At 38.3% G+C, this 24,955-nt stretch overlaps 1 protein-coding gene across 3 annotated transcripts in view; it reads right to left on the minus strand.

Moving 5' to 3' along the window:
* DNAJC13 (DnaJ heat shock protein family (Hsp40) member C13) overlaps window positions 1-24,955 on the minus strand; it is a 122,825-nt gene that overhangs the window by 13,140 nt on the left and 84,730 nt on the right. For all 3 annotated transcript variants that reach the window (XM_079921672.1, XM_079921671.1, XM_079921673.1), the window contains exons 41-51: window positions 24,322-24,489; window positions 22,216-22,329; window positions 12,911-13,027; window positions 11,587-11,764; window positions 10,150-10,241; window positions 8,446-8,545; window positions 6,215-6,289; window positions 5,864-5,976; window positions 814-983; window positions 609-651; window positions 59-232 (exon numbers count right to left, since the gene is read on the minus strand). In XM_079921672.1, coding sequence (XP_079777798.1) covers window positions 59-232; window positions 609-651; window positions 814-983; window positions 5,864-5,976; window positions 6,215-6,289; window positions 8,446-8,545; window positions 10,150-10,241; window positions 11,587-11,764; window positions 12,911-13,027; window positions 22,216-22,329; window positions 24,322-24,489 — 1,344 coding nt within the window. The remainder of the gene's footprint in view (window positions 1-58; window positions 233-608; window positions 652-813; window positions 984-5,863; window positions 5,977-6,214; window positions 6,290-8,445; window positions 8,546-10,149; window positions 10,242-11,586; window positions 11,765-12,910; window positions 13,028-22,215; window positions 22,330-24,321; window positions 24,490-24,955) is intronic.

Consider the following 24,955-nt stretch of genomic DNA (forward strand, 5'->3'; position numbering starts at 1 on the left):
TTTAGCAAATAGTGTTTAGCAAACTATATGAAATGTCTGGCTGACAGCTAAAGCTTACATGAGGATTGTTCTTCTCCAGGAGCTCAGTTAACTTTTCTAGCAGTGCAATAAGAAATTCTCTAGGCTTTCTTAGAACCCAAGCTGGCTGTGCAATAAAGATTCTCAAGAAAACTCCTCCAACAGCAAGTTCACCTTCTGCTTCTGCAAACACCACAGCAAAATCCTCAGGCAACTTTAAATAGAGAAAGAATAGTCAAGTCACTTACTCATCATTAGTTGTACATTAAGCAAGAAATAAAAACCCTATTAAAGAAATCGTTATGAAATTAACTAGTCCTTAAATAGTCATTATATAATCAAATCAAAATTATTGTTTTATTTTCTCTTAACAAAATTCAGAAAAAGTCCTTTGATTAAGTTACTTACTCTGAAAGTGAGTATTCCTACTTTTATGTTTAAAACCTTATTTTCAAGGGGAAGACCTAAGTTTCTTAATGACAAAGTATCTAAAAGGTTGGCATTAAACTCACTCATCAGGAATTTAAAAAAACAACAAAAATTTACAGTAAAATGTAGAATTCCTTCCTCTAAATAAAAGTATACTTTACCTTCCAGTTTACATCAGGGTTGTCTTGCTGATTTTTAAAGTGCCTTGGGAAAAAAAAAGGGGAAAGGACATCAAACTTCAGTCACAAGACACACTTTCATGCACGTAGAGTAAGCCTTAGAGAGGTGACAGACAACGTGAGGCATGCCTGCCTGCCCGGTGACCCCATCTGAAGGCCCTAAGTTACTGCGTGTCTCTTGACTTACTCGAGCACCATTTCTCTAACTGTCATGGACACTTTATCTCTGGAGCTGTCATTCCAAATTAACTCAGGATTTTCATGAGTTCCTTCAAAAATATGGACGGCAGCTTCAGGGTTGTCTCTCATGGCATCCATAAAAACGCTTGGGAGAAACTTCATCAATGTAATTCGAACCTAGATGAGGAGGTTTGAGAAAGAAAAAAGACCTATTGGAAACATCTCAATATTTGGTCTGCTTTACATTTCTCTAAGATAGAATGTTGCTGTAATTTGTGTTATGGCTGATATGGGCCACAACTATCATCCAAAAATTCTGGATTGAGAGAACAGATAAACCTTGGTTTATGCAAAGGTAACAAGACTCACTACGACCTGCTACTACTTACCTATCCAGGTTCATTTCCTCTCTCCTCCTCAAATTTAAGAAACATTAAGAAATTCAGCACCAGTGGTGTGTGAAGTTCCCAGAGCACACCACTCTGCCAGATCCTGCCCTGCACATGCTGTTCCCTCTTCCCAGAAGGCCCTTAGCTGCCCTGTCCCTCCACCCCTCCCACACCCCACACCCTCACAAATTTTTCTCATGCTACCTTTGTGTCGTACAAGTATTTTTTAGTGCATTTATTTTGCTATATTATGTTTTACATTATACTGTGCCTTTTTCCAGAAAGGATTTAAAAAACAGCTTAAAAAAATATATCCAACACACACATACACACAAACTGAAAATTAGTCTGAGGCATAAGGATAAAGGGAAAATGAAGGTTGGAAAGATAAGTTTTTCCCTCAGGTCCTCACATAGTTTTCCCTCCTTTGTGTCATTCAAGTCTGTGTTCAAATCTCATCTCATAGAAAACTTCCCTGGCCAAGTCTGTCTTGCTGTCGCTGTATTTTCAGCCCCTGTCACAAGCACATACTTGAATGAATATCTCATTCAGTGTATACTCTGAGTATACTCATTCAGATTCTTACTTGAATGAATGAGACTAATAGGAAGTCAGTACACAAAGGAAACATCAAAAGCTCTGTAAAATTGCAAGCAATATATTACAAATTTAGCCCTGAACTCCTAGCAGCCAATGAACTAAAGGAAACAGTGTCAGTTACATGATAGAGAGCATCCACAAAACAGGATGTGTGTCACTTTTCTGGGTCAAATGGATCTAAGACATAAATACAAGAGTTAAAACTATAAAACTCTTGGGAAAAAATACAGGCATAGATCTTTGTAAACTTGGATTAGATAATGGCTTCTTATATATGACATTAAAAGCACAAGCTACAACAACAACAAAGATAGTATGGACTTCAGCAAAATTAAAAAAAGACACCATCAGTAAAGTGGAAAGACATCCACAAAATGGGAGAAAATATTTGAAATCATATATCTGATAAGGAACTGGTATCCAAAATATATAAAGGACAATTACAACTCAATAGTAAAAAGACAACCCAATTTAAAAATGAGCAAAGGATGTGAACAGACATTTCTCTAAAAGAGAGGTACAAATGGCCACTTAAGCACATGAAAAGACATTTAACATCATTAGGCACCAGGAAAATGCAAACCAAAACCCTAAGATAACACTTCATACCCACTAGGATGACTATACTCAACAAAGATATATTGGGTGGGCCAAAAAGTGCCTTCGGTTTTTTAAGTAAAAATAAAAGACACATTTTTCATTTTCACCAAGAACTTTATCGAACAACATATTCACCCTTTTATTCAACTACCTTCTGCCATTTTTCAGGCAACTTCATAATTCCATCTTCCCAAAACTTATCTTTTTGAGCAAATAACTGTTCCAGGTACCTTTTTCAGTCTTCCAGGGAAATGAAATTTTTTCCATTAAGAGAACTTTGTAAAGACTGAAATAAATGGAAACCCTAAGGTGTAATGTCTGGTGCATATGGCAGATAAATCAGAACTTCCCAGCCAAGCTGTAACAGTTTTTGCCGGGTTGTCCAAGACACATGTGGTCTTACGTTATCCTGATGGAAGATTATGTGTTTTCTGTTGACTAATTCTGGACGCTTTTCATGGAGTACTGCTTTCAGTTGGTCTAACTGGGAGCAGTACTTGTTGGAATTAATTGTTTGGTTTTCTGGAAGGAGCTCATAATAGAGAACTCCCTTCCAATTCCACCATATACACAACATCACCTTCTTTGGATGAAGACCGGCCTTTGGTGTGGTTGCTGGTGGTTCATTTTGCTTGCCCCACAATCTCTTCCATTCCACACTGTTGTACAGTATCCACTTTTTTTGTTGCCCGTCACAACTTGTTTTAAAAACGAAACGTTTTCATTACGTTTCAACAGAGAATTGCATGAGAAAATATGGTAAAGAGGGCTTTTTTTTTTTCTTTCCTTGCGGTACACGGGCCTCTCACTGCTGTGGCCTCTCCCGCTGTGGAGCACAGGCTCCGGACGCGCAGGCCCAGCAGCCATGGCCCACTGGCCCAGCCGCTCCGCGGCATGTGGGATCTTCCCGGACCGGGGCACGAGCCCACGTCCCCTGCATTGGCAGGCAGACTCTCAACCACTGCGCCACCAGGGAAGCCCCAAGAAGGCTTTTCTTGCTTAACTTAATGTGGAATCCAAGCATCAAAGCAATTCACATAACCAAGCTGGTGCAAATGATTTTCAGTGCTTGATTTGGATATTTTGAGTATGTTGGCTATCTCCTGCGTGGTATAACATTGATTGTTCTCAATTATTGTTTCGATTTGATCGCTATCAACTTCAACTGGTCTACCTGACCGTGGAGCATCGTTCAGCGAGAAATCTCCAGCACAAAACTTCTGAAACCATTTTTGACACATTCCAGCAGTCACAGCACCTTCTCCATACACTGCAAAAATCTTTTTGTGCGTTTCAGTTGCATTTTTACCTTTCTTGAAATAATAAAGCATAATATGCCAAAAATGTTCAATATTAAAATGGCTACACAAAAATTAACCAATATTGATTAAGTCTTTTTTTAAATGCACGTTGATATGACAGCTGTCACATTCAATCTAACAAAATTATTTTGAATGAAGTTAAAGACAGCTAAGTGCTACTAGAGCCATCTTATGGAAAAAACTGAACGAACCTTTTGGCCCACCCAGTATAACAAGTGTCAGAGAAGAGGTGGAGAAATCAGAATCCTCACACATCACTGGTGGGAATGTAAAATGGTGCAGCCACTGTGGAAAACAGTCTGATAATTCCTTGAAAAGTTTAAAATAGTGTTACCATATGATCCAGAAATTCTACTCTCAGGGAAATAAAATACATATCCACACAAAAACTTGTATACATGTGTTCACAGTAGCCTCACTCAGAATAGCCAAAAAGCAATAATCCACATGTCCATTTTCAAATGATAAATGGAAAAACAAAATGTGGTATATGTATACAATGGAATATTATTTGGCAATAAAAAGGAAGGAAGTACTGACACATGCTACAACATGGAGGAATCTTGAAAACATTACGCTAAGTGACAGAAGCCAGACACAGAAGACACATATGATTCCATTTACGTGAAATGCTCAGAATAGGCAAATCTATAGAGACAGAAAGTAGGTTAGTGGTTGCCAGGTGCTAAGGGGAAGGTGAATGGGAAGTGACTGCTAAAGGGAATGGGTTTTTTTCCTGGGTTGATGAAAATGTTTCTAAAATTGATTGTTGTTGCCCAAACCAATGAACTGTATACTTCATATGTGTGACTTGTATGGCATGTCAATTATATCTCAATAAAGTTGTTACCAAAAAGGAAAATAAGTTTACTGACCCCAGTTCTAGAATCTCTTGCTGCAAATCATTCAATTAATAAGGAGCTGACACTTGTATTTTTCCTATACAGAAAATTTAAGTGTAAATATATTCACCTTGGTAAAATCTGTCCCTCATGTATTTCAAAGGTCAAAAAATTACTGAAGCGCTCAAAAATCAATTCTAGTACATATTTATTTTAAATATCTAAAACATTATTTAAAACATGTAATATTAGACATTATAATTATGTGCTACCCAACTCTAGCTTTAAGAAAACTCAATATTAAATATCAATATTCATGGACTTCCCTGGCAGTCCAGTGGTTAAGATTCTGCCTTCCAATGCAGAGGGCACGGGTTAGATCCCTGGTCGGGGAACTAAGATCCCAAATGCCGCGCATGGTGTGGCCAAAAATTTTTTTTAAAAAATCAGTGTTCATGATTTTATGGACCCTTGCTATAGGTATCCAAATGCAATCGCCCTTATCCCATCAACCCTGTTGATGACAGATTATTAACCATATTCCCAAAGTAAAACTGTTCCAGGTCCTGTGACAGATTCTCAGGAAATCAGACAAGGAAAAAAAAACAACTGAATCTAATGTGTTTTACTGATGTAAAGTAAAACCTAACACTCTGGAAGTGGAGGCTCAGGAGCCTTCATTTCATATCTGGGCTGGCTTCAGTGAGCATTACTTCATGTGAAACTGATTTAATAACAGAAGAAGGGGACTTTGATTACACCTGTGTCTGAATGCAATTCTATTTAGAAGTGCTGTTCTAACAGGTTCCTGCTCTGCAAATTGGACCATGGTTCCAGAGATCATCTTATTAGCTCCAGATTCTTAATGGGAGATCTCCCTGCAGAGAGGGGAAGCAAAGGTGCCGTTACATTCACGTGCTATATGGCTTTAACTAATACAGGTGTGGGGTGTATCTCCTTCACAAGCTACCTCCACAGGCCAATCCTCGAAGTGTGAAAGTCTAACCTAACGTATCATCCGTCATAACTTAAATATACTTTTGTTCTTTCTTCAAGGGAGATGAACAGTTTTATCACCATAATTCAAATACTCTCTTAAGACTTCTCAATTCTAGTGCAGGCTTCGCCGACTATAATTTTTCTCTAACTAGTAATATATAGGAATAATTTCAGGTATGTCGATCTTCCAACTTTCATATTAAGTTATTTCCTCACCATCTCAGACTTTGGTAACGCTCATGAAATCCGTTATCAAAGTTACAGAGCTTTAGTAATTTCTTTCTAAGAACCCATTTTGTGCTCACCTTTGGACCTATTAGTTTATCTGCTGTCATTTTAGCAAAAAGTTCAGCTGTCTGGGCTCGAACCTGTGGATGTGTTGAATTGCAGAACATGTCTAGTAAATAAATCAAAGCTCCTGTGAAGGAAAGAAAGAATTAGTGTTTATACTCTAAATAAAAAAAAATGACTTTTCTAATCATAGAATCATAGTAGAATTCATTTTCAACCTTGTTTCAACTCAATGCAGTTTGTTTTTTTTTTAAACTGTAAGCCTTCCAAAGCATTCTTCTAGTTTATCAGACTATACAAAGCAGCTCAAAATAAGCCTCACCATTACTGAGCATGACTGGATGAGAAAGCACTCCATACATTACCTTTTGCCATTGCTTCTTTGATTATTTTTGTACTTGATGTCAAAGCATAAAGAGTTTCCAGAACAAGCTGACGACCTACAAAGTAAAAGACATTTCAAAGAATGTATCATCACATTAGCTTACATTTACTGGGCACCAGTGCCAGGCACTGAACTAGGTGTTCTACACAGGGTATTATACTTACATCTTCACAATAACCAGCAAGACAGGAATTGTGGCCTCCATGAGTGAGGAAGCTGAGACCCAGTTTGACCAACCCATGGATTCATAGCTAGTGAGAGATATAGCTCACTATACCACTGAGGTATATAGAAGTTTATAGAAGTCTGACTTCCAAAATCCACACTCATAACCACTATGCCATACTGTCTTGCTACCTCACTGTTCACTGTGCAAACAAAATCTTCTCACCTCCTGACACCCTGAGAACACTCTATTCAGGGATCTACAATTTTTATGTGGTGCTAGTATCTTACAGAAATGAGTAGGAAGTAGCAGTTGCAAGACACTGTTCCAATCTAAGACACAATAGCATCCTTCTGCACATAGTCTGTGCGCTTCTCACCCTTGTCATTGAAGTAGACTCAGTTACTGGACTTTTCTAAAGTCAAAATGGCAACAACAGACAGGTGACCAAAGGAGTAAAGAGTTGGCAAAGAGGGTGAAGGCTGCCAAGTATTAGGCTGAGACTAAAACAACAAAGGATGGTAGCCAGACTGAGCTAAGTTAACAGGCAGGAGAAAAAACACTCAAAAGCAGATTTTTAAGAGAAGCAACAGTACTTCATTGAAAACCTACCACTGTTCTAACCATAGTTTCAAAGGAAAACAAGTCTTTGTAGGGGTTAGAGGAAGTTAACATTTTATGTTTTTAATGTCCCTTAGCAAACAGTTAAAGATAATTTAGTCTAAAATATAAATGATAGCAGAGTAGGCTGAGATATCTAGATGTCAGCTATTTTACCGGTAAGATTAAAATAATGACTGGACTATATAAATCCGATATGAATATAAAATAACTTTCAAGTTATGACTTCTGTAACATTCTTCACTTCATCAATCAGTTTAATTTTGCATTGTTTGAAGCCTCGTAAAGCTGTTAAAAACTAAAAAAAAAGAAAAACCAACTAAGGTTGTAGGGATGATAAAAATAATCTGTGAATAACTTTTAAAAGTTGTCATTTTAAAGAGCTATTTCAAATGTCGTTTATTAAAGAAAACAAAAATATTCAATGGAAACTGAACTCCACTCAACTCACTGACCCTAACACGTGCAAGGCACTGGGGCATAAAACGAATGCGACAGGTTGCTGCTCTCAAGGAGGTGAACAGGTGTGAAGTCAAGATTAACATGACTTCCAAGGGGCTAGCAAAGCCAACTGAGCAATGTCTGCTGACAGTTAAGTGGCAAAGTTGGACTTAGTATCGCCAATTGCCTGTGAAAATCAATCTCAAGGTTGATCCTAGCACTTATGCTAGAAGACTGTACAGTTTGTAAGGAGTCTATATTATTTCAGGCTGTATTCAAGAAATCAGGTTGGTGTATTTTAAAAAACTGATACCATTTGGTGGTAACAGTCGCTATCAGCATCAAATCAGTAAAGGACAAATAATACAGGATTGAACTTTAAGCTAACACAAGGTGATTTTTATCTTAAGCATTTTTTCCTATCATCCAAGATCAACTGTGTGTGTGTGTTTTTTTTAATAAACCATGGAATATTAGTCAATTCTCAATTACTCACGTGTAGCTTATACTCAACAAATTGAAAATCCTAGATTATTTTCCTTTTGCTTTTCGATCTCTCTTACCTCTTTCAACTTTTGATATGAGAAATGCAAAATAATTAACTTATATAAAAACATAATTAGAAAGACACATCTAATATAAAGAAGACCACTTAGGGCTTCCCTGGTGGTGCAGTGGTTGAGAGTCCGCCTGCCGATGCAGGGGACACAGGTTCATGCCCCAGTCCGGGAGGATCCCACATGCCGCAGAGTGGCTGGGCCCATGACCCATGGCCGCTGAGCCTGCATATCCGGAGCCTGTGCTCCGCAACGGGAGAGGCCACAACGGTGAGAGGCCCACGTACCACAAAAAAAAAAAAAAAAAAAAAAAAAAAAAAGAAACACAGATAACACTGTGTCAGAGGTTTTGTATCATCTGTGTAACTGCTCCCCTCAATGGGTTGACTGTACTGTTGTTTCAAAAATTCCAGTGAATATACGTACTTGATGGCAAAGAATGTAGAAGAGCCAATAAATTGGACAAAACCATTGATTCAGCAATATTGTTGACACAGTCTTGGTTAGACGTCACTATATTCACAACCTGAAAATTAATAAATAGGATGTTAAGAGTTCTGGAAATAATTTTGGACCTAAACAAATTAAGTCAAATTAGTCAGACCTAAATAAACTTAAAGGCTTTACCAAAGTGAGAAAAATGTTTGGAGGACAATATATTTAATTTTTAGGCAAGGGTTTAATTTTAAAAGATTGGCCTGTTCTTTTGAGAATAAAAAATGTTAATGCTAATGCATATATTATATACATTAGCCTTCTATTAATTTAGAGGTAAGAATTAAATATAATCATCTAAACAAATATTTTAGCACCCATTCACAATCTTGAGGCTTATAAGAAGGCTTCAATTCTACACCAGTTCATGCTCTAGAACTATGGTGTACACTGTAGTGCTTTCCAATTGTAGATTTGGGGTGGCAAGTGATTAGGAAGATAATCATCTTTACTACTGGGACTTTTTCTTTTAGAGGGAGAAAGTAAATGTCTTCAGTGCCCAGCACAACAGATTAGGTCTATCTTTCCATTATACAGAAATATGCATGTTTTTCTTTCAAAGAGGATGACCTTTTAAGTCTAACTTATTATATACATTGATCTAAAGATCAATGTCAGTTAACTTGAACTATGTGGTCAGCATCTCAAAGCAAAATATCCTAGATTTAATAATGCTTATTTAAAGAGTTACAAGATACTTGAAGGAATTAAGTGGAGAAGCATGCTTTTCAATTTAAAGAACATGCTTGTTAAGGTTTTTGAACAATTTAACATTTATTATTTTATTAAACATCTTTTTTAAACCAAACTGCAATCTAAGAACACTTAATCATTCATAAAGTACTCATTAAACTGTTACCACAGTGTTGAATTTGGTGTTCTTCATAATAAATCGTGTGTTATAATAGGCAGGATCATCTGAAAAAAGACCCTGGGAGCTCACTCTGGGTTGCCTGGACAAGGACCCCCCTGTGACCAGGGTCTTCCTGCTTCTCCCAGAGGAAAAGGCTCCACCCAAACAGCTTCCTGTGGGACCAGTGATTTCATTCTCCTGAAGGAGGGGCCTCCAACCACTCTTGGACCGTCAAGGCCCACAGGTTCTGGGCAGCTGCCTTTCCTAGACAGCTCCTGTAAACAGCGTAACATACCAGGTGTCTGTCTGTCACCCTCACTGGAAAGGTTGCTTTCCAGGGAGAGCAACTTAGGGGGAGGGAACACAAACCCACAGTGTGCAGCCAGCACAGTGCCCTGGTCTCAACATGTCTCTCTGTGGGGACACTGAGAGATCTGGGAAATCCTGCGTCCTTTTCTTGTTGATCTGTGGCTTCCAAGCTTCCCAAGTAAAGCCCATTCTTTAACTCACGCCGCATGACACTGTACAAATGCATCCCAAGTTCTAATGCATGACAGACGATGACCACAGAGGGAAAGTACCTTGAACACTGTACAATACTTGCTCTTCAAAATGAGCATATTAATTCAAATTTTAAAAACATATTCACTTGGCTTAATAGGAAAAATGAAAAAAACCATATGCAAACTTCCATTCAACTTTAGATGATGATTAATCAAGGATCAAACCATGTATAGTAAGTTGTAGGAAAGACAACATGCTTTAGTACAAAATTCTTTTACCTCTAAAGCCAACTGCTGGACTTGACCAGCTCCATGGACTCGAAGAAGAGAAAATATTAACTTAAAGTGCCCAATGCATTCACTTTCAGAGCCTAGGAAGTAAAAATAAAATGTTTAATTTTTATTTCCAAGAGATGTTCTAAATTATCCACCTTTAGGAAACTGATATACATTTTGTTTACTGTCAATTATAAGTGTCTGGTAAACTTTTCTTAACATTTGTGACACAAAGTGAGTGAAGTATCACAAGGAGCAGTAAATCTTAAGAAGTTAAATGATATTAGACTATCTTAGGTTTGTTTTGTCGTCTTTTCCATCCCCACCCCTAGTTAACCCACAGGCTAAAAACAAGAAATTTATCAAACACACAATCCAAATACAACTCAAAAATTAAGTGTAAGGTGGTATTTTTACTCTTTACCTCAAGACTGTAGAGCTACAGTAATTAGAGTCAGCCTAATTACATTTGGGGAGAGTGTGACATCATCTGGCTTTTAATTAAGACTGAGTTAGAACCCTGCCACTTGAGAACTACATTATAAACAAGAAGGTGCCAAATCAATAGCCAGCTTTACTGCAATTCCTTTGTATCTAATATGTCAACTCCAAACAATAAGAAATGAAGTTTTCTTCAGATTTTATAATACTGCCTTTAAAAACATCCCCATGTATATATACCATGGGAATGACTTATTTTCTTAAATATTTAATTATTGTTGGTTATTTTATTTGAATAATGTATTACTGTAATAGATAGTGAAAAGAGCAAAGAAGTACATGAAAGATAATATTAAGTGTTAATAAAAAAGATTTGAGGTCTTCATGTAACTTAAACTGAATATATATTGTTTTAGGTTTTATATTCTATACTTGTTATCAAAGTTAGAATTGGAAGAAGCTTTCAGATTTTCACCCATCCATCTCCCTGAAGTCAGGCAAGAGTGATAATGTTCTTGGAAATGTCCTTCTTAAAGATGTTTTAAAAGTGACAATTCTCACTTTACTATTTCAGTTTTTATACACCAAAAACTTCAGGCAGTTTTTCAAAAACATGGCATTGTGTTAGGGACCAGAAGACACAAAAATGAGATCACCTAATAAATAAATCTAATTTAAGCCCTTATATTGATACTTAGTATGTCAATTTATGTCATCAATGTGATATTTTACACTAGCAAGCTACTCTGCCTTTTCAACTCATTGAAAGTCATATGCTCTTAAAGATACGAATTATTCTAAGCATGCTGACCTGACCTCTCTTTCCAGACTATTATTTAGAGGTAAAAATATTATGGGGTCAATTCCTCTTAATGTTATACAAAGTATAACATTATAACCAAGTACAAGTTTTCCTGCATTTCCCTGGTAAAATTGAGAACTGGAATTTTTGGGCTCTTCCATTGTAGGATCTTATTCATCAAGGGTATAGTCACACACCTGGATTATATTTTATAACATTTCTCAGAGCCTCCAAAGCCATTTCCACTCTTGGCAAGCGGTCTCCATGTTGCTCTGACTCCACTTTTGCAGAATGAGTGATAGCCATGAATGTGTGGAGGTACTGGGCCTGGGAGCCTATATAATCCAAGAGACTTGCAGCAAATGCTTTTGGAACCTAAGTTGAGTGGAAAAATATTTAAAAACGAGTGTGCCCTTAGAAATAACCTATAACAAAGACTCCACAGCAGAGAAAACAACAACAAAATACTTCAAGCCATGAAAGTGATTAAATTATACATACACATGAATATACCTATGGATTAAGTGGGGAAAGGGGGAGAAAGGGGACAAAACCCAATTGCATTAGGAAGTGTTTAACATTTTTGTCCAAATCCATTAGAGATTTGATATACTCCCATCAGTATCTCAGTATAATAATTCTGAGATGCGTATGTCTTCCCTTTACCAAGGTATTGATAGTATGATATGTAACTTCTACAATTTGGTTATAGTTTTATATTTAAAAATTATATATATTTAGATTATAAATTCAAAAGACAGTTTTCAAAGACATTTCACAAATCACTGAACTCATTCTGCTTAGCAGCTATTTATAGATATTATTCTGTGATAAATAGTAAATGTTACAGTTTAGTAAATTCTTTTTTTTCCAAGAGCAAACTCTTTGCTTTAGAGAAATAGCCTCACTTCTTTCTTCCTTACAAACCAATCAACCAACAAATTCTCTTTGCCACCCCTCCAAAATAACTGCAACAAAAATTTCCTACATGATTTCCAAGCACTATGGAAGGAAAAGAAGATCATTTGCTACCAGAAGTGATTTGGGATCATCACAAGAGATGACCTGGTGTGACCCCAGTCATCTTCTAAAACTTCTCTTTGCTTTCCACCTCTATTTTCTTATTTTCTTCTAAAAATGGGACAGAGACGGACTACTGTCTGGTGGTCTGATATTCAACATGATGGAATGAGTAAGTAAATGGCCTTACACTTCCATGAGAGAACAGTAAAGCTGAAGGCATATATACATGGTACAGTGGGGTGGCATTATGCATAAAATATCAGAAACAGCTGGGAAAGGAATAAATTCTTATTCATGAATCCACAAAATTAAATTCTTTAACATTCAAAATAAAGAGGATCATAAGTTATCAATGGTCACCCCATCACATACCCAAGTTAGTATAAAGCATTTGGCAAAAAACAGGTATTATTTCAATGTATTCAATGTGAATAAACTAGTAGCTTTCAATAACAAATGATCAAAGGTGTCAGACAAAATTTAAAATAGAAAGCTTACCTCGAGTGGGAAAGTAGGGACTTCATTATAGACCCTAACAAAAATCTCCCCTACAATAAGTTCTTTGGCATGATCACTGTAGACAAATTCTGATCCATAGGTTTTGTCACAGTCACCCTTTTTAAAAAAGAAAACAGATTGTTAGAGGTAAATTGGAATCATTAGTGTCTGGTTTATTAATCTCTCCATATTCAGAGTTTAATAACTTAGCAGATAAATAACTTGAAAGATCCATTCATTTTCCAGAGGGAAAAATGTGGTGGGATACACATCACAGCACTCAATGCAATTTTAATGTTTGTAATCAGTAATATAGACTCTGGAAAAGGCATAGAATTATGTTATTTCTTAATCCAAAGATCAATATTGTAACTCATTTTAATATTTCAAAAGATCACTGAGGTCAGCCAATGAAGTGTTCATAAGCAAGTATGACACGTGGCTCTTCTCTATCCGCTCAGCAAACATTTGGCCCAGTCAGATATAGGGTGATAGAGCTAAGAAATGAACACATTTGGACTGGTTTTAAAAAGTAATACATTAAGTGAAAAGTGCTGGAAAACAGGGTCTCTGAATAAAAAGGCAAGGTAATAGTACAGGGGTTGACAAATCAAGAAGAATTTCCATTTAAGGACAAAGAAAAAGATAGGAAAGAGGAATGGGAAAAAAATAGCCCCAAGAAGATTTAGGTGGAAATCACTCAAAATTTAGGTTGGACTAAAATAATATGTAAAAGTGTATAGTAAGTTGTAAAGGGCTAATAAATGAAGAGAGAATGATGTTCTCTCCTGGTAAAAGAATAGATGAGGCCCCCACGGTGAGCCACAGCCACCCCCACCTCTGCAGCAGACCCTCCAACACTAGCAGGCTGTCAGACATGGCAAAGATGTGGAGGTCATCCCACTGCAGGTCTTTGAGGGTGACAAGATTAAGTCTGTGGTTTCCCTGGTGACTCAGGGAGACAACACTTTACAGGATCCCGACTTATGCTGCTCCATGCGAAGCTGCCTTAGAATCGCCTTCAAAGACCCCTTGTCTCCATCTGTGGGCTCGAGGGTTATCATTCCATTTTGCGTGGATCTGTCTTTGTGAAGAGAAGATTGCAAGAAAGCACTACAGGAGCTGCACTGGTGACCCAGGACCTCCCCCTGCTTTGCTTGTGCCTCATGATTATTTGTATCCTTGAAATTATTAGAAAACCTTGAAACTAGATACATCAGAAATACATTTACACGTGGAACTGCTCCTATAGAACACCTACTGAACGCTGGCAGAAGACCTCAGACCTCCCAAAAGGCAAGACTCCCCACATACCTGGGTAGGGCAAAAGAAAAAATAAACAGAGACAAAAGAATAGGGATGGGACCTGCACCCGTGGGAGAGAGCTGTGAAGGAGGAAAGGTTTCCACACACTAGCAAGCCCCTTCCCGGGTGGGGAGTGCAGGTGGCGGGGGCTGGGGGAGCTTCGGAAACGCAGAGGAGAGCACAGCAAGAAGGGTGCGGAGGGCAAAGCGGAAAGATTCCCGCACAGAGGATCGGTGCCGACCAGCACTCACCAGCCCAAGAGGCTTGTCTGCTCACCCGCCGGGGAGGGCAGGGCTGCGAGCTGAGGCTCGGGCTTTGGTCGGAGCACAGGGAGAGGACTGGGGTTGGCGGCGTGAACACAGCCTGAAGGGGTTAGTGCACCATGACTAGCCAGGAAGGGAGTTCGGGAAAAAGTCTGGAGCTGCCGAAGAGGCAAGAGACTTTCCTTCCCTCTTTGTTTCCTGGTGAGCGAGGAGAGGGGATTAAGAGAGCTGCTTAAAGGAGCTCCAGAGAAGGGCACGAGCCGTGGCTATCAGCGCGGACCCCAGAGCCGGGCATGAGACGCTAAGGCCGCTGCTGCCTCCACCAAGAAGCCTGTGTGCGAGCACAGGTCACTATCCACACCTCTCCTCCCGGGAGCCTGTGCAGCCTGCCACTGCCAGGGTCCCGTGATCCAGGGACAACTTCCCCGGGAGAACGCACGGCGCGCCTCAGGCTGGTGCAACATCCCACTGGCCTCTGCCGCCAAAGACTCACCCCGCATCCGTAACCCTCCCTCCCCCAGGCCGGAGTGAGCCAGAGCCCCCGAATCAGCTGCTCCTTTAACCTCATCCTGTCTGAGCGAACAACAGACGCCCTCTGACGACCTACACGCAGAGGCGGGGCCAAATCCAAAGCTGAACCCCAGGAGCTGTGCGAACAAAGAAGAGAAAGGGATATTTCCCCCAGCATCCTCAGGAGCAGTGGATTAAATCTCCAAAATAAACCTGATGTACCCTGCATCGGTAGAATACCTGAATAGACAACGAATAATCCCAAATTGAGGAGGTGGACTTTGAGAGCAAGATATATTATTTTTTCCCCTTTTCCTCTTTTTGTGAGTGTGTATGTGTATGCTTCTGTGTGAGATTCGGTCTGTATAGCTTTGCTTTCACCATTTGTCCTAGGGATCTGTCCGCCCATTTTTTTTTTTTTTTTAATTAAAAAAAAATTTTTTTTTCTTAATAGTTATTTTTTATTTTAATAACTTTTGTTTTATCTTACTTTATTTTATCTTCTTCCTTTCATTCTTTCTTTCTTTTCTTTCTTTCTTTCTTTTTACTTACTTACTTACTTTTTCCCCCTTTTATTCTGAGCTGTGTGGATGAAAGGCTCTTGGTGCTGCAGCCAGGAGTCAGTTCTGTGCCTCGGACGTGGGAGAGCCAACTTCAGGACACTGGTCCACAAGAGACCTCCCAGCTCCTTGTAATATCAAACTGCGAAAATCACCCAGAGATCTCCATCTCAACAACAACACCCAGCTTCACTCAACGACCAGCAAGCTACAGTGCTGGACACACTATGCCAAACAACTAGCAAGACAGGAACACAAATGGACCCATTAGCAGAGAGGCTGCCTAAAACCATAATAAGGCCACGAACACCCCAAAACACACCACCAGGAGTGGACCTGCCCAACAGAAAGACAAGATCCAGCCTCATCCACCAGAACATGGAAACTAGTCCCCTCCACGAGGAAGCCTACACAACACACTGAACCAACTTTAGCCACTGGGGACAGATACCAAAAACAACGGGAACTATGAACCTGCAGCCTGCAAAAAAGGAGACCGGAAACACAGTAAGATAAGCAAAATGAGAAGACAGAAGAACACACAGCAGATGAAGAATCAAGATAAAAACCCACCAGACCTAACAAATGAAGAGGAAATAGGCAGTCTACCTGAAAAAGAATTCAGAATAAGGATAGCAAAGATGATCCAAAATCCTGGAAACAGAATAGAGAAAATGCAAGACATATTTAACAAGGAATTAGAAGAACTAAAGATGAAACAAGCAACGATGAACAACACAATAAATGAAATTAAAAATACTCTAGATGGGATCAATAGCAGAATAGCTGAGGCAGAAGAACGGATGAGTGACCTGGAAGATAAAATAGTGGAAATAACTACTGCAGAGCAGAATAAAGAAAAAAGAATGAAAAGAACTGAGGACAGCCTCAGAGACCTCTGGGACAACATTAAACGCACCAACATTCGAATTATAGGGGTTCCAGAAGAAGAAGAGAAAAAGAAAGGGACTGAGAAAATATTTGACGAGATTATAGTTGAAAACTTCCCTAATAAATAATAAATCCAAGGAGAAACACGCCAAGACACAGATTAATCAAACTATCAAAATTTAAATACAAAGAAAACATATTAAAAGAAGCAAGGGAAGGGCTTCCCTGGTGGCGCAGTGGTTGAGAGTCCACCTGCCGATGCAGGGGACAGGGGTTCGTGCCCCGGTCCGGGAAGATCCCACATGCCGCGGAGCGGCTGGGCCCGTGAGCCATGGCCGCTGAGCCTGCGCGTCCGGAGCCTGTGCTCCGCAATGGGAGAGGCCACAACAGTGAGAGGCCCGCGTACGGCAAAAAAAAAAAAAAAAAAGAAGCAAGGGAAAAACAACAAATAACACACAAGGGAATCCCCATAAGGTTAACAGCTGATCCTTCAGCGAAACTCTGCAAGCCAGAAGGGACTGGCAGGACATATTTAAAGTGAAGAAGGAGAAAAACCTACAACCAAGATTACTTTACCCAGCAAGGATCTCATTCAGATTTGATGGAGAAATTAAAACCTTTACAGACAAGCAAAAGCTGAGAGACTTCAGCACCACCAAACCAGCTTTACAACAAATGCTAAAGGAACTTCTCTAGGCAAGAAACACAAGAGAAGGAGAAGACCTACAATAACAAACCCAAAACAATTAAGAAAATGGGAATAGTAACATACATATTGATAATTACCTTAAATGTAAATGGATTAAATGCTCCCACCAAAAGACACAGACTGGCTGAATGGATACAAGAACAAGACGCATATATATGCTGTCTACAAGAGACCCACTTCAGACGTAGAGACACATACAGACTGAAAGTGAGGGGATGGAAAAAGATATTCCGTGCAAATGGAAATCAAAAGAAAGCTGGAGTAGCAATTCTCATATCAGACAAAAAGACTTTAAAATAAAGACTATTACAAGAGACAAAGAAGGACACTATATAATGATCAAGGGATCAATCCAAGAAGAAGATATAACAATATTTATGCACCCAACATAGGAGCACCTCAATACATAAGGCAAATACTAACAGCCATAAAAGGGGAAATCGACAGTAACACATTCATAGTAGGGGACTTTAACACCCCACCTTCACCAATGGACAGATCATCCAAAATGAAAATAAATAAGGAAACACAAGCTTTAAATGATACATTAAACAAGATGGACTTAATTGATATTTATAGGACATTCCATCTAAAAACAACAGAATACACACTTTTCTCAAGTGCTCATGGAACATTCTTCAAGACAGATCATACCTTGGGTCGCAAATCAAGCCTTGGTAAATTTAAGAAAATTGAAATTGTATCAAGTATCTTTTCCAACCATAACGCTATGAGACTAGATATCAATTACAGGAAAAGATCTGTAAAAAATACAAACACAAGGAGGCTAACAATACACTACTTAATAACGAACTGATCAGTGAAGAAATCAAAGAGGAAATCAAAAAATACCTAGAAACAAATGACAATGGAGACACGATGACCCAAAACCTATGGGATGCAGCAAAAGCAGTTCTAAGGGGGAAGTTTATAGCAATACAATCCTACCTTAAGAAACAGGAAATATCTCGAATAAACAATCTAACCTTGCACCTAAAGCAATTGGAGAAAGAAGAACGAAAACACCCCAAAGTTAGCAGAAGGAAAGAAATCATAAAGATCAGATCAGAAATTAATGAAAAAGAAATGAAAGAAACGATAGCAAAGATCAATAAAACTCAAAGCTGGTTCTTTGAGAAGATAAACAAAATTGATAAACCATTAGCCAGACTCATCAAGAAAAAAAGGGAGAAGACTCAAATCAATAGAATTAGAAATGAAAAAGGAGAAGTAACAACTGACACTGCAGAAATACAAAAGATCATGAGAGATTACTACAAGCAACTGTATGCCAATAAAATGGACAACCTGGAAGACATGGACAAATTCTTAGAAATGCTCAACCTGCCAAGACTGAATCAGGAAGAAATAGAAAATATGAACAGACCAATCACAAGCACTGAAATTGAAACTGTGATTAAAAATCTTCCAACAAACAAAAGCCCAGGACCAGGTGGCTTCACAGGCGAATTCTATCAAACATTTAGAGAAGAGCTAACACCTATCCTTCTCAAACTCTTCCAAAATATAGCAGAGGGAGGAACACTCCCAAACTCATTCTACGAGGCCACCATCACCCTGATACGAAAACCAGACAAGGATGTCACAATGAAAGAAAACTACAGGCCAAATATAACTGATGAACATAGATGCAAAAATCCTCAACAAAATACTAGCAAACAGAATCCAACAGCACATTAAAAAGATCATACACCATGATCAAGTGGGGTTTATTCCAGGAATGCAAGGATTCTTCAATATACGCAAATCTATCAACATGATACACCATATTAACAAAATGAAGGAGAAAAACCATATGATCTCAATAGATGCAGAGAAAGCTTTTGACAAAATTCAACACCCACTTATGATAAAAACCCTGAAGAAAGTAGGCATAGAGGGAACTTTCCTCAACATAATAAAGGCCATATATGACAAACCCACAGCCAACATCGTCCTCAATGGTGAAAAACTGAAACCATTTCCACTAAGATCAGGAACAAGACCAGGTTGCCCAATCTCACCATGCTTATTCAACATATTTTGGAAGTTTTAGCCAGAGCAATCAGAGAAGAAAAGGAAATAAAAGGAATCCAAATTGGAAAAGAAGAAGTAAAGCTGTCACTGTTTGCAGATGACATGATACTACACATAGAGAATCCTAAAGATGCTACCAGAGACCAACTAGAGCTAATCAATGAATTTGGTAAAGTAGCAGGATACAAAATCAATGCACAGAAATCTCTGGCATTCCTATACACTAATGATGAAAAATCTGAAAGTGAAATTAAGAAAACATTCCCATTTACCACTGCAACCAAAAGAATAAAATACCTAGGAATAAACCTACCTAAAGGAGACAAAAGAGCTGTATGCAGAAAATTATAAAACACTGATGAAAGAAGTTAAAGATGATACAAACAGATGGAGAGATATACCATGTTCTTGGATTGGAAGAATCCAATTGTGAAAATGACTGTACTACCCAAAGTAATCTACAGATTCAATGCAATCCCTATCAAACTACCACTGGCATTTTTCACAGAACTAGAACAAACAATTTCACAATTTGTATGGAAACACAAAAGACCCCGAATAGCCAAAGCAATCTTGAGAACGAAAAACGGAGCTGGAGGAATCAGGCTCCCTGACTTCAGACTATACTACAAAGCTACAGTAATCAAGACAGTATGGTACTGGCATAAAAACGGAAAGATCAATGGAACAGGATAGACAGCCCAGAGATAAACCCACGCACATATGGTCAACTTATCTTTGACAAAGGAGGCGGAATGTACAGTGGAGAAAGGACAGCCTCTTCAATAAGTGGTGCTGGGAAAACTGGACTTGTACATGTAAAAGTATGAGGTTAGAACACTCCTTAACACCATACACAAAAATAAGCTCAAAATGGATTAAAGACCTAAATGTAAGGCCAGATACTATAAAACTCTTAGAGGAAAACATAGGCAGAACACTCTATGACATAAATCACAGCAAGGTCCTTTTTGACCCACCTCCTAGAGAAATGGAAATAAAAACAAAAATTAACAAATGGGACCTAATGAAACTTAAAAGCTTTTGCACAGCAAAGGAAACGATAAACAAGAGCAAAAGACAACCCTCAGAATGGGAGAAAATATTTGCAAATGAAGCAACTGACAAAGGATTAATCTCCAAAATTAACAAGCAGCTCATGAGGCTCAATAACAAAAAAACAAACAAACAAATCCGAAAATGGGCAGAAGACCTAAACAGACATTTCTCCAAAGAAGATATACAGATTGCCAACAAACACATGAAAGAATGCTCAACATCATTAATCATTAGAGAAATGCAAATCAAAAGTACAATGAGATATCATCTCACACCAGTCAGAATGGCCATTATCAAAAAATCTAGAAACAATAAATGCTGGAGAGTGTGTGGAGAAAAGGGAACACTCTAGCACTGCTGGTGGGAATGTGAATTGGTACAGCCACTATGGAGATCAGTATGGAGGTTCCTTAAAAAACTACAAATAGCTTCCCTGGTGGTGCAGTGGTTGAGAGTCCGCCTGCCGATGCAGGGGACACGGGTTCATGCCCCGGTCCGGGAAGATCCTGCATGCCGTGGGGTGGCTAGGCCCGTGAGCCATGGCCACTGGGCCTGTGCGTCCGGAACCTGTGCTCCGCAGCAGGAGAGGCCACAGCAGTGAGAGGCCCGCGTACCGCAAAAAAACCCCAAAACTACAAATAGAACTACCATATGACCCAGCAATCCCACTACTGGGCATATACCCTGAGAAAACCATAATTCAAAAGAGTCATGTACCAAAATGTTCATTGCAGCTCTATTTACAATAGCCAGGAGATGGAAGCAACCTAAGTGTCCATTATGGGATGAATGGATAAAGAAGATGTAGCACATATATACAATGGAATATTACTCAGCCATAAAAAGAAACAAAATTGAGTTATTTGTAGTGAGGTGGATGGACCTAGAGTCTGTCATACAGAGTGAAGTAAGTCAGAAAGAGAAAGACAAATACCGTATGCTAACACATATATATGGAATTTAAGAAAAAAAAAATGTCATGAAGAACCTAGGGGTAAGACAGGAATAAAGGCAGACCTACTAGAGAATGGACTTAAGGATATGGCGAGGGGGAAGGGTAAGCTGTGACAAAGTGAGAGAGAGGCATGGACATATATACACTACCAAACATAAGGTAGATAGCTAGTGGGAAGCAGCCGCATAGCACAGGGAGATCAGCTTCGTGCTTTGTGACCGCCTGGAGGGGTGGGATAGGGAGGGTGGGAGACGCAAGAGGGAAGAGATATGGGAACATGTATATGTATAACTGATTCACTTTGTTATAAAGCAGAAACTAACACACCACTGTAAAGCAATTATACTCCAATAATGATGTTAAAAAAAAAAGAGAATAGATGATACATAGAAATCTGAGACTTGTTCTCCCTAGCTCTGTAATTCTCAAAACTTCTATCAATGAAGAGCTCTGAGTGACTATCATGAAATGAATTCAAAACTAAATTTTGAATAATTCAGGACACCCAGTGATGGTTACTCTTTAATGAAGTCCAAACCCCAAAGCACAACTTCTTCTAAACAATCAAGACTCAACCATCTAATGTATGTGTTATCCAGGCCTTCTCCTTATCTCCCATTCTACTTACTGTCTTTTGTTTTTCTCATGGCTTAATAGTTTCTCCTCTAGAAGGTGGCAGGATAGGAGAAATTATTCAATTTTGATACCAGAAAGCAATTTTAATTTACTGGGGAAAAGAGGCTAAAGAGAACAATTAAAACAGAGCTTCTGGGCACAAAAACTGGTTAAAATAGAAGACAGCTATATGTAAATGGTAACTAAAAACACAACAAAAAATCCTAATGTATATTAAATATAATAAGAATGCTATTATTAAATGGGCCAAATATTAGGTAGCAAAACCTATAGGCTTGATCAACACCCAATAGAGAAATAATGGGTTTCTGTTTCGTCAATACTAAGTTATATTTCCAGAGATTCCATTAGAGTAAGTAATTTATAAAACAATAACATACTTTTTTAATCATGTTTTCTTGTTGGGATTCAAGAAATTCAAGTAGCTCTGCTCTTGTAGAATTGTTCCATATCAAATAGGGGTTCTCTGTGTTACTGTTAAGCATCTTCAAAATCTAGGAGAAAGAACATTACTGTTTTATAATATTTAGGAAATATACTGAAATTACCATTCATTAAAATTGTCTATGACATGCCAAGCACCGTAATAGGTGCCTTAAGTATAACAGATCTCAGTAATTCTACCAAGTATGTTAATATTTTCCATTTTGCAGCTGAGAAAAATCAAGACTGAGAAAGATCAAATTATTTGCCCCAGGTCTCACAACCCTTAAGTGGTGAAACTGGGATTCAAATTTGAGTCTGTTTTGACTTCACATTCTTAACATTTGCTCTGCTTTGTGAAAATTACATATGATATCCTGTGTTAAAGCATTTTATAAACTCAGTAAATGTAAGCTTAAAAAGAATCATACAATACTGCCTTTACATACATATATTTGAAAACAAAATCTAAGTCTTTATGAAGCATACTCCTAGGAAGGGAAGTAAAATTTATGGGCAGAGACTCAGTTCCGGTTTTCTTGGCCAAACCTTGTAGTTCTGCAGACATAGCTTATGCCTGCTTAGCCATCCAGGGTGCTTTCCCTTTGTTTAGCTCTCCTCAATTTTAAGTGTACACATAGACATTTAACTCTCCTTTAAATGTTTTTTGTTGTTGTTTTTTGGCTGTGCCTTGTGGTTTGTGGGATATCAGTTCCCTGACTAGGGGTTGAACCCGGGCCCTCGGCAGTGAAAGAGCAGAGTCCTAACCATTGGGATACCAGGAATTCTCTAAATGTTTTAATAAGAACTTTTTACACTTTACATTTACAGAGCTCTGTGCTAGGAGGAAAGCAGTGGGTTATTACCTCCATCTTACAAAAAGACATCCAACCCTTGTTTTCAAAACATGAACTACCAGTTAAGTAAAATAACTGAAAAAATTTATCATGAAGAAAATTTTAAAACTCTGAGAAGTGGCAGTTTAAAATAAGTATTTTATTAAATCCAGATGGAGCCCAGGCCAAAATTTTGAAGTGTTACTTTTTTTTTTTCTTTCCTGTAGTAGTTAATCAACAACTTGTTAGTATTTCTGGAAAGAATGTTTTCAGTCAGCAAAATACTTCACACTGGTGAACACAAAGTCCGGAAAAAGAACCAAGATCAAGATTGGCATCTAAAGCACTTCTCTCTTACTCAGGGGATCTGAAAGGCAGTGTCTTGCACCAGAAAACAGACTCAATCAGATTAGATTAAAAAAACAAATAAGCTGTTTATAAATTCTAAAAATATTTTACATTTGGAACACTGAGGCCTTTTTTCTTCTAAAACTATTAGATGATTATCAGAGAAAATGAAATAAAATAGCCTACAATTCTACAATTCAGGGATAACTACAGTTAACATATTGATACAGATCCATCCATTCAATTTTTTAATACCAAAAATGGGATTTAATCTTTTCACTTAAAATACTTTAAACATCTTCTAATGTCTTCCCATATACCTTTACAATTTGAGGCTTCAAGATATTCTATTTAATGGATTTCTATAGGTCAATTCTCTAATGCTTAGATTGTTTCTCAATGATTCTCACAGAAGAGGTTGGGCGATCTGCCACGATCATACTTATTTTTGTCATGAATGCATATGTGTGTATATACTGACTTTTAGGATTTCCATGCTGAGTGTAAGCAAGTTATAGCTTATAACAAACAGCTAAAAATAGAATCTGGGTCTCCTGACTCCCAGTCCTCTGTCCATTCCAAGTTCACGCTCTTGTCCTGTTCCTTTCTGATTCAATATTATCAAGAATTATGGGGAGCGCTACAGCTGAGAAACATGAAGTTAATCTACCCTTACAGAGAGACTGGACTTGTAGAGCTGATATGATAACATCAGCATCAAGCCACAACAACAAACCAAATTTCTTAGTTGAGAGAACAAGCATGTGAACATTTTCAATTTTTAGGTTTCCGAGAGCAATCAACATTGTTATATTCCTCTACTATCTAAAGAATCTTGCAGTATTTATCAAAAACCCAGGCTACTTCTGAAGCACATACCTCAGTAGCACTAACTACAGCAAGTTTTCTAGCAACATAGGGGGTCAGCATGCCAGCTACACTTTTCCTTATGGTTGGATTTTCTGGTGTTGCTTGTTCTTCAGGCAGATACCCTCCAAGGCGACTCAGAGCACGGACACTCAGTTTGGCAAGACTGTTGGCTACTTCCTGTTATAAAAAAATTAAGACATTAAGACATTAAAATAGATCTGTTATCTTACACAGGCAACAGTACCTTTATGGAATCAAAACAGTATGGAACATATTAAGGAACAGAAAGCAAAAAAAAAGAAACAAAAAAGTCCCCAACACTGACATCAGAGCTTATTCTTTTATTTACATGAAAGACCATCAGAATCTATGTACTCATTTATACCTAATACGGTATGTTGTAGATAACTGGAACAAGCACATTGGGGGATAGGGTGGGGAATAGGGATGGGTAGGTAGATCTGATCGCTACAGGCACATATCACAATGAGTAATGAATGACAGTGAACAGGAAAGGACAGAAAAAAATATCTGTAAAAATCACCTAAGTTCTCAAGTGTTTAGGGGAGCTAGCCCCAACAGCACTGTTAGGATCTCCCTGAGATACACAACCATAATTTTGCAAAAATAAAGGTGACTCTGA

This window comes from Stenella coeruleoalba (assembly GCF_951394435.1).
Source record: "Stenella coeruleoalba genome assembly, chromosome: 5".
NCBI classification, from domain to species: Eukaryota; Metazoa; Chordata; class Mammalia; order Artiodactyla; family Delphinidae; genus Stenella; species Stenella coeruleoalba.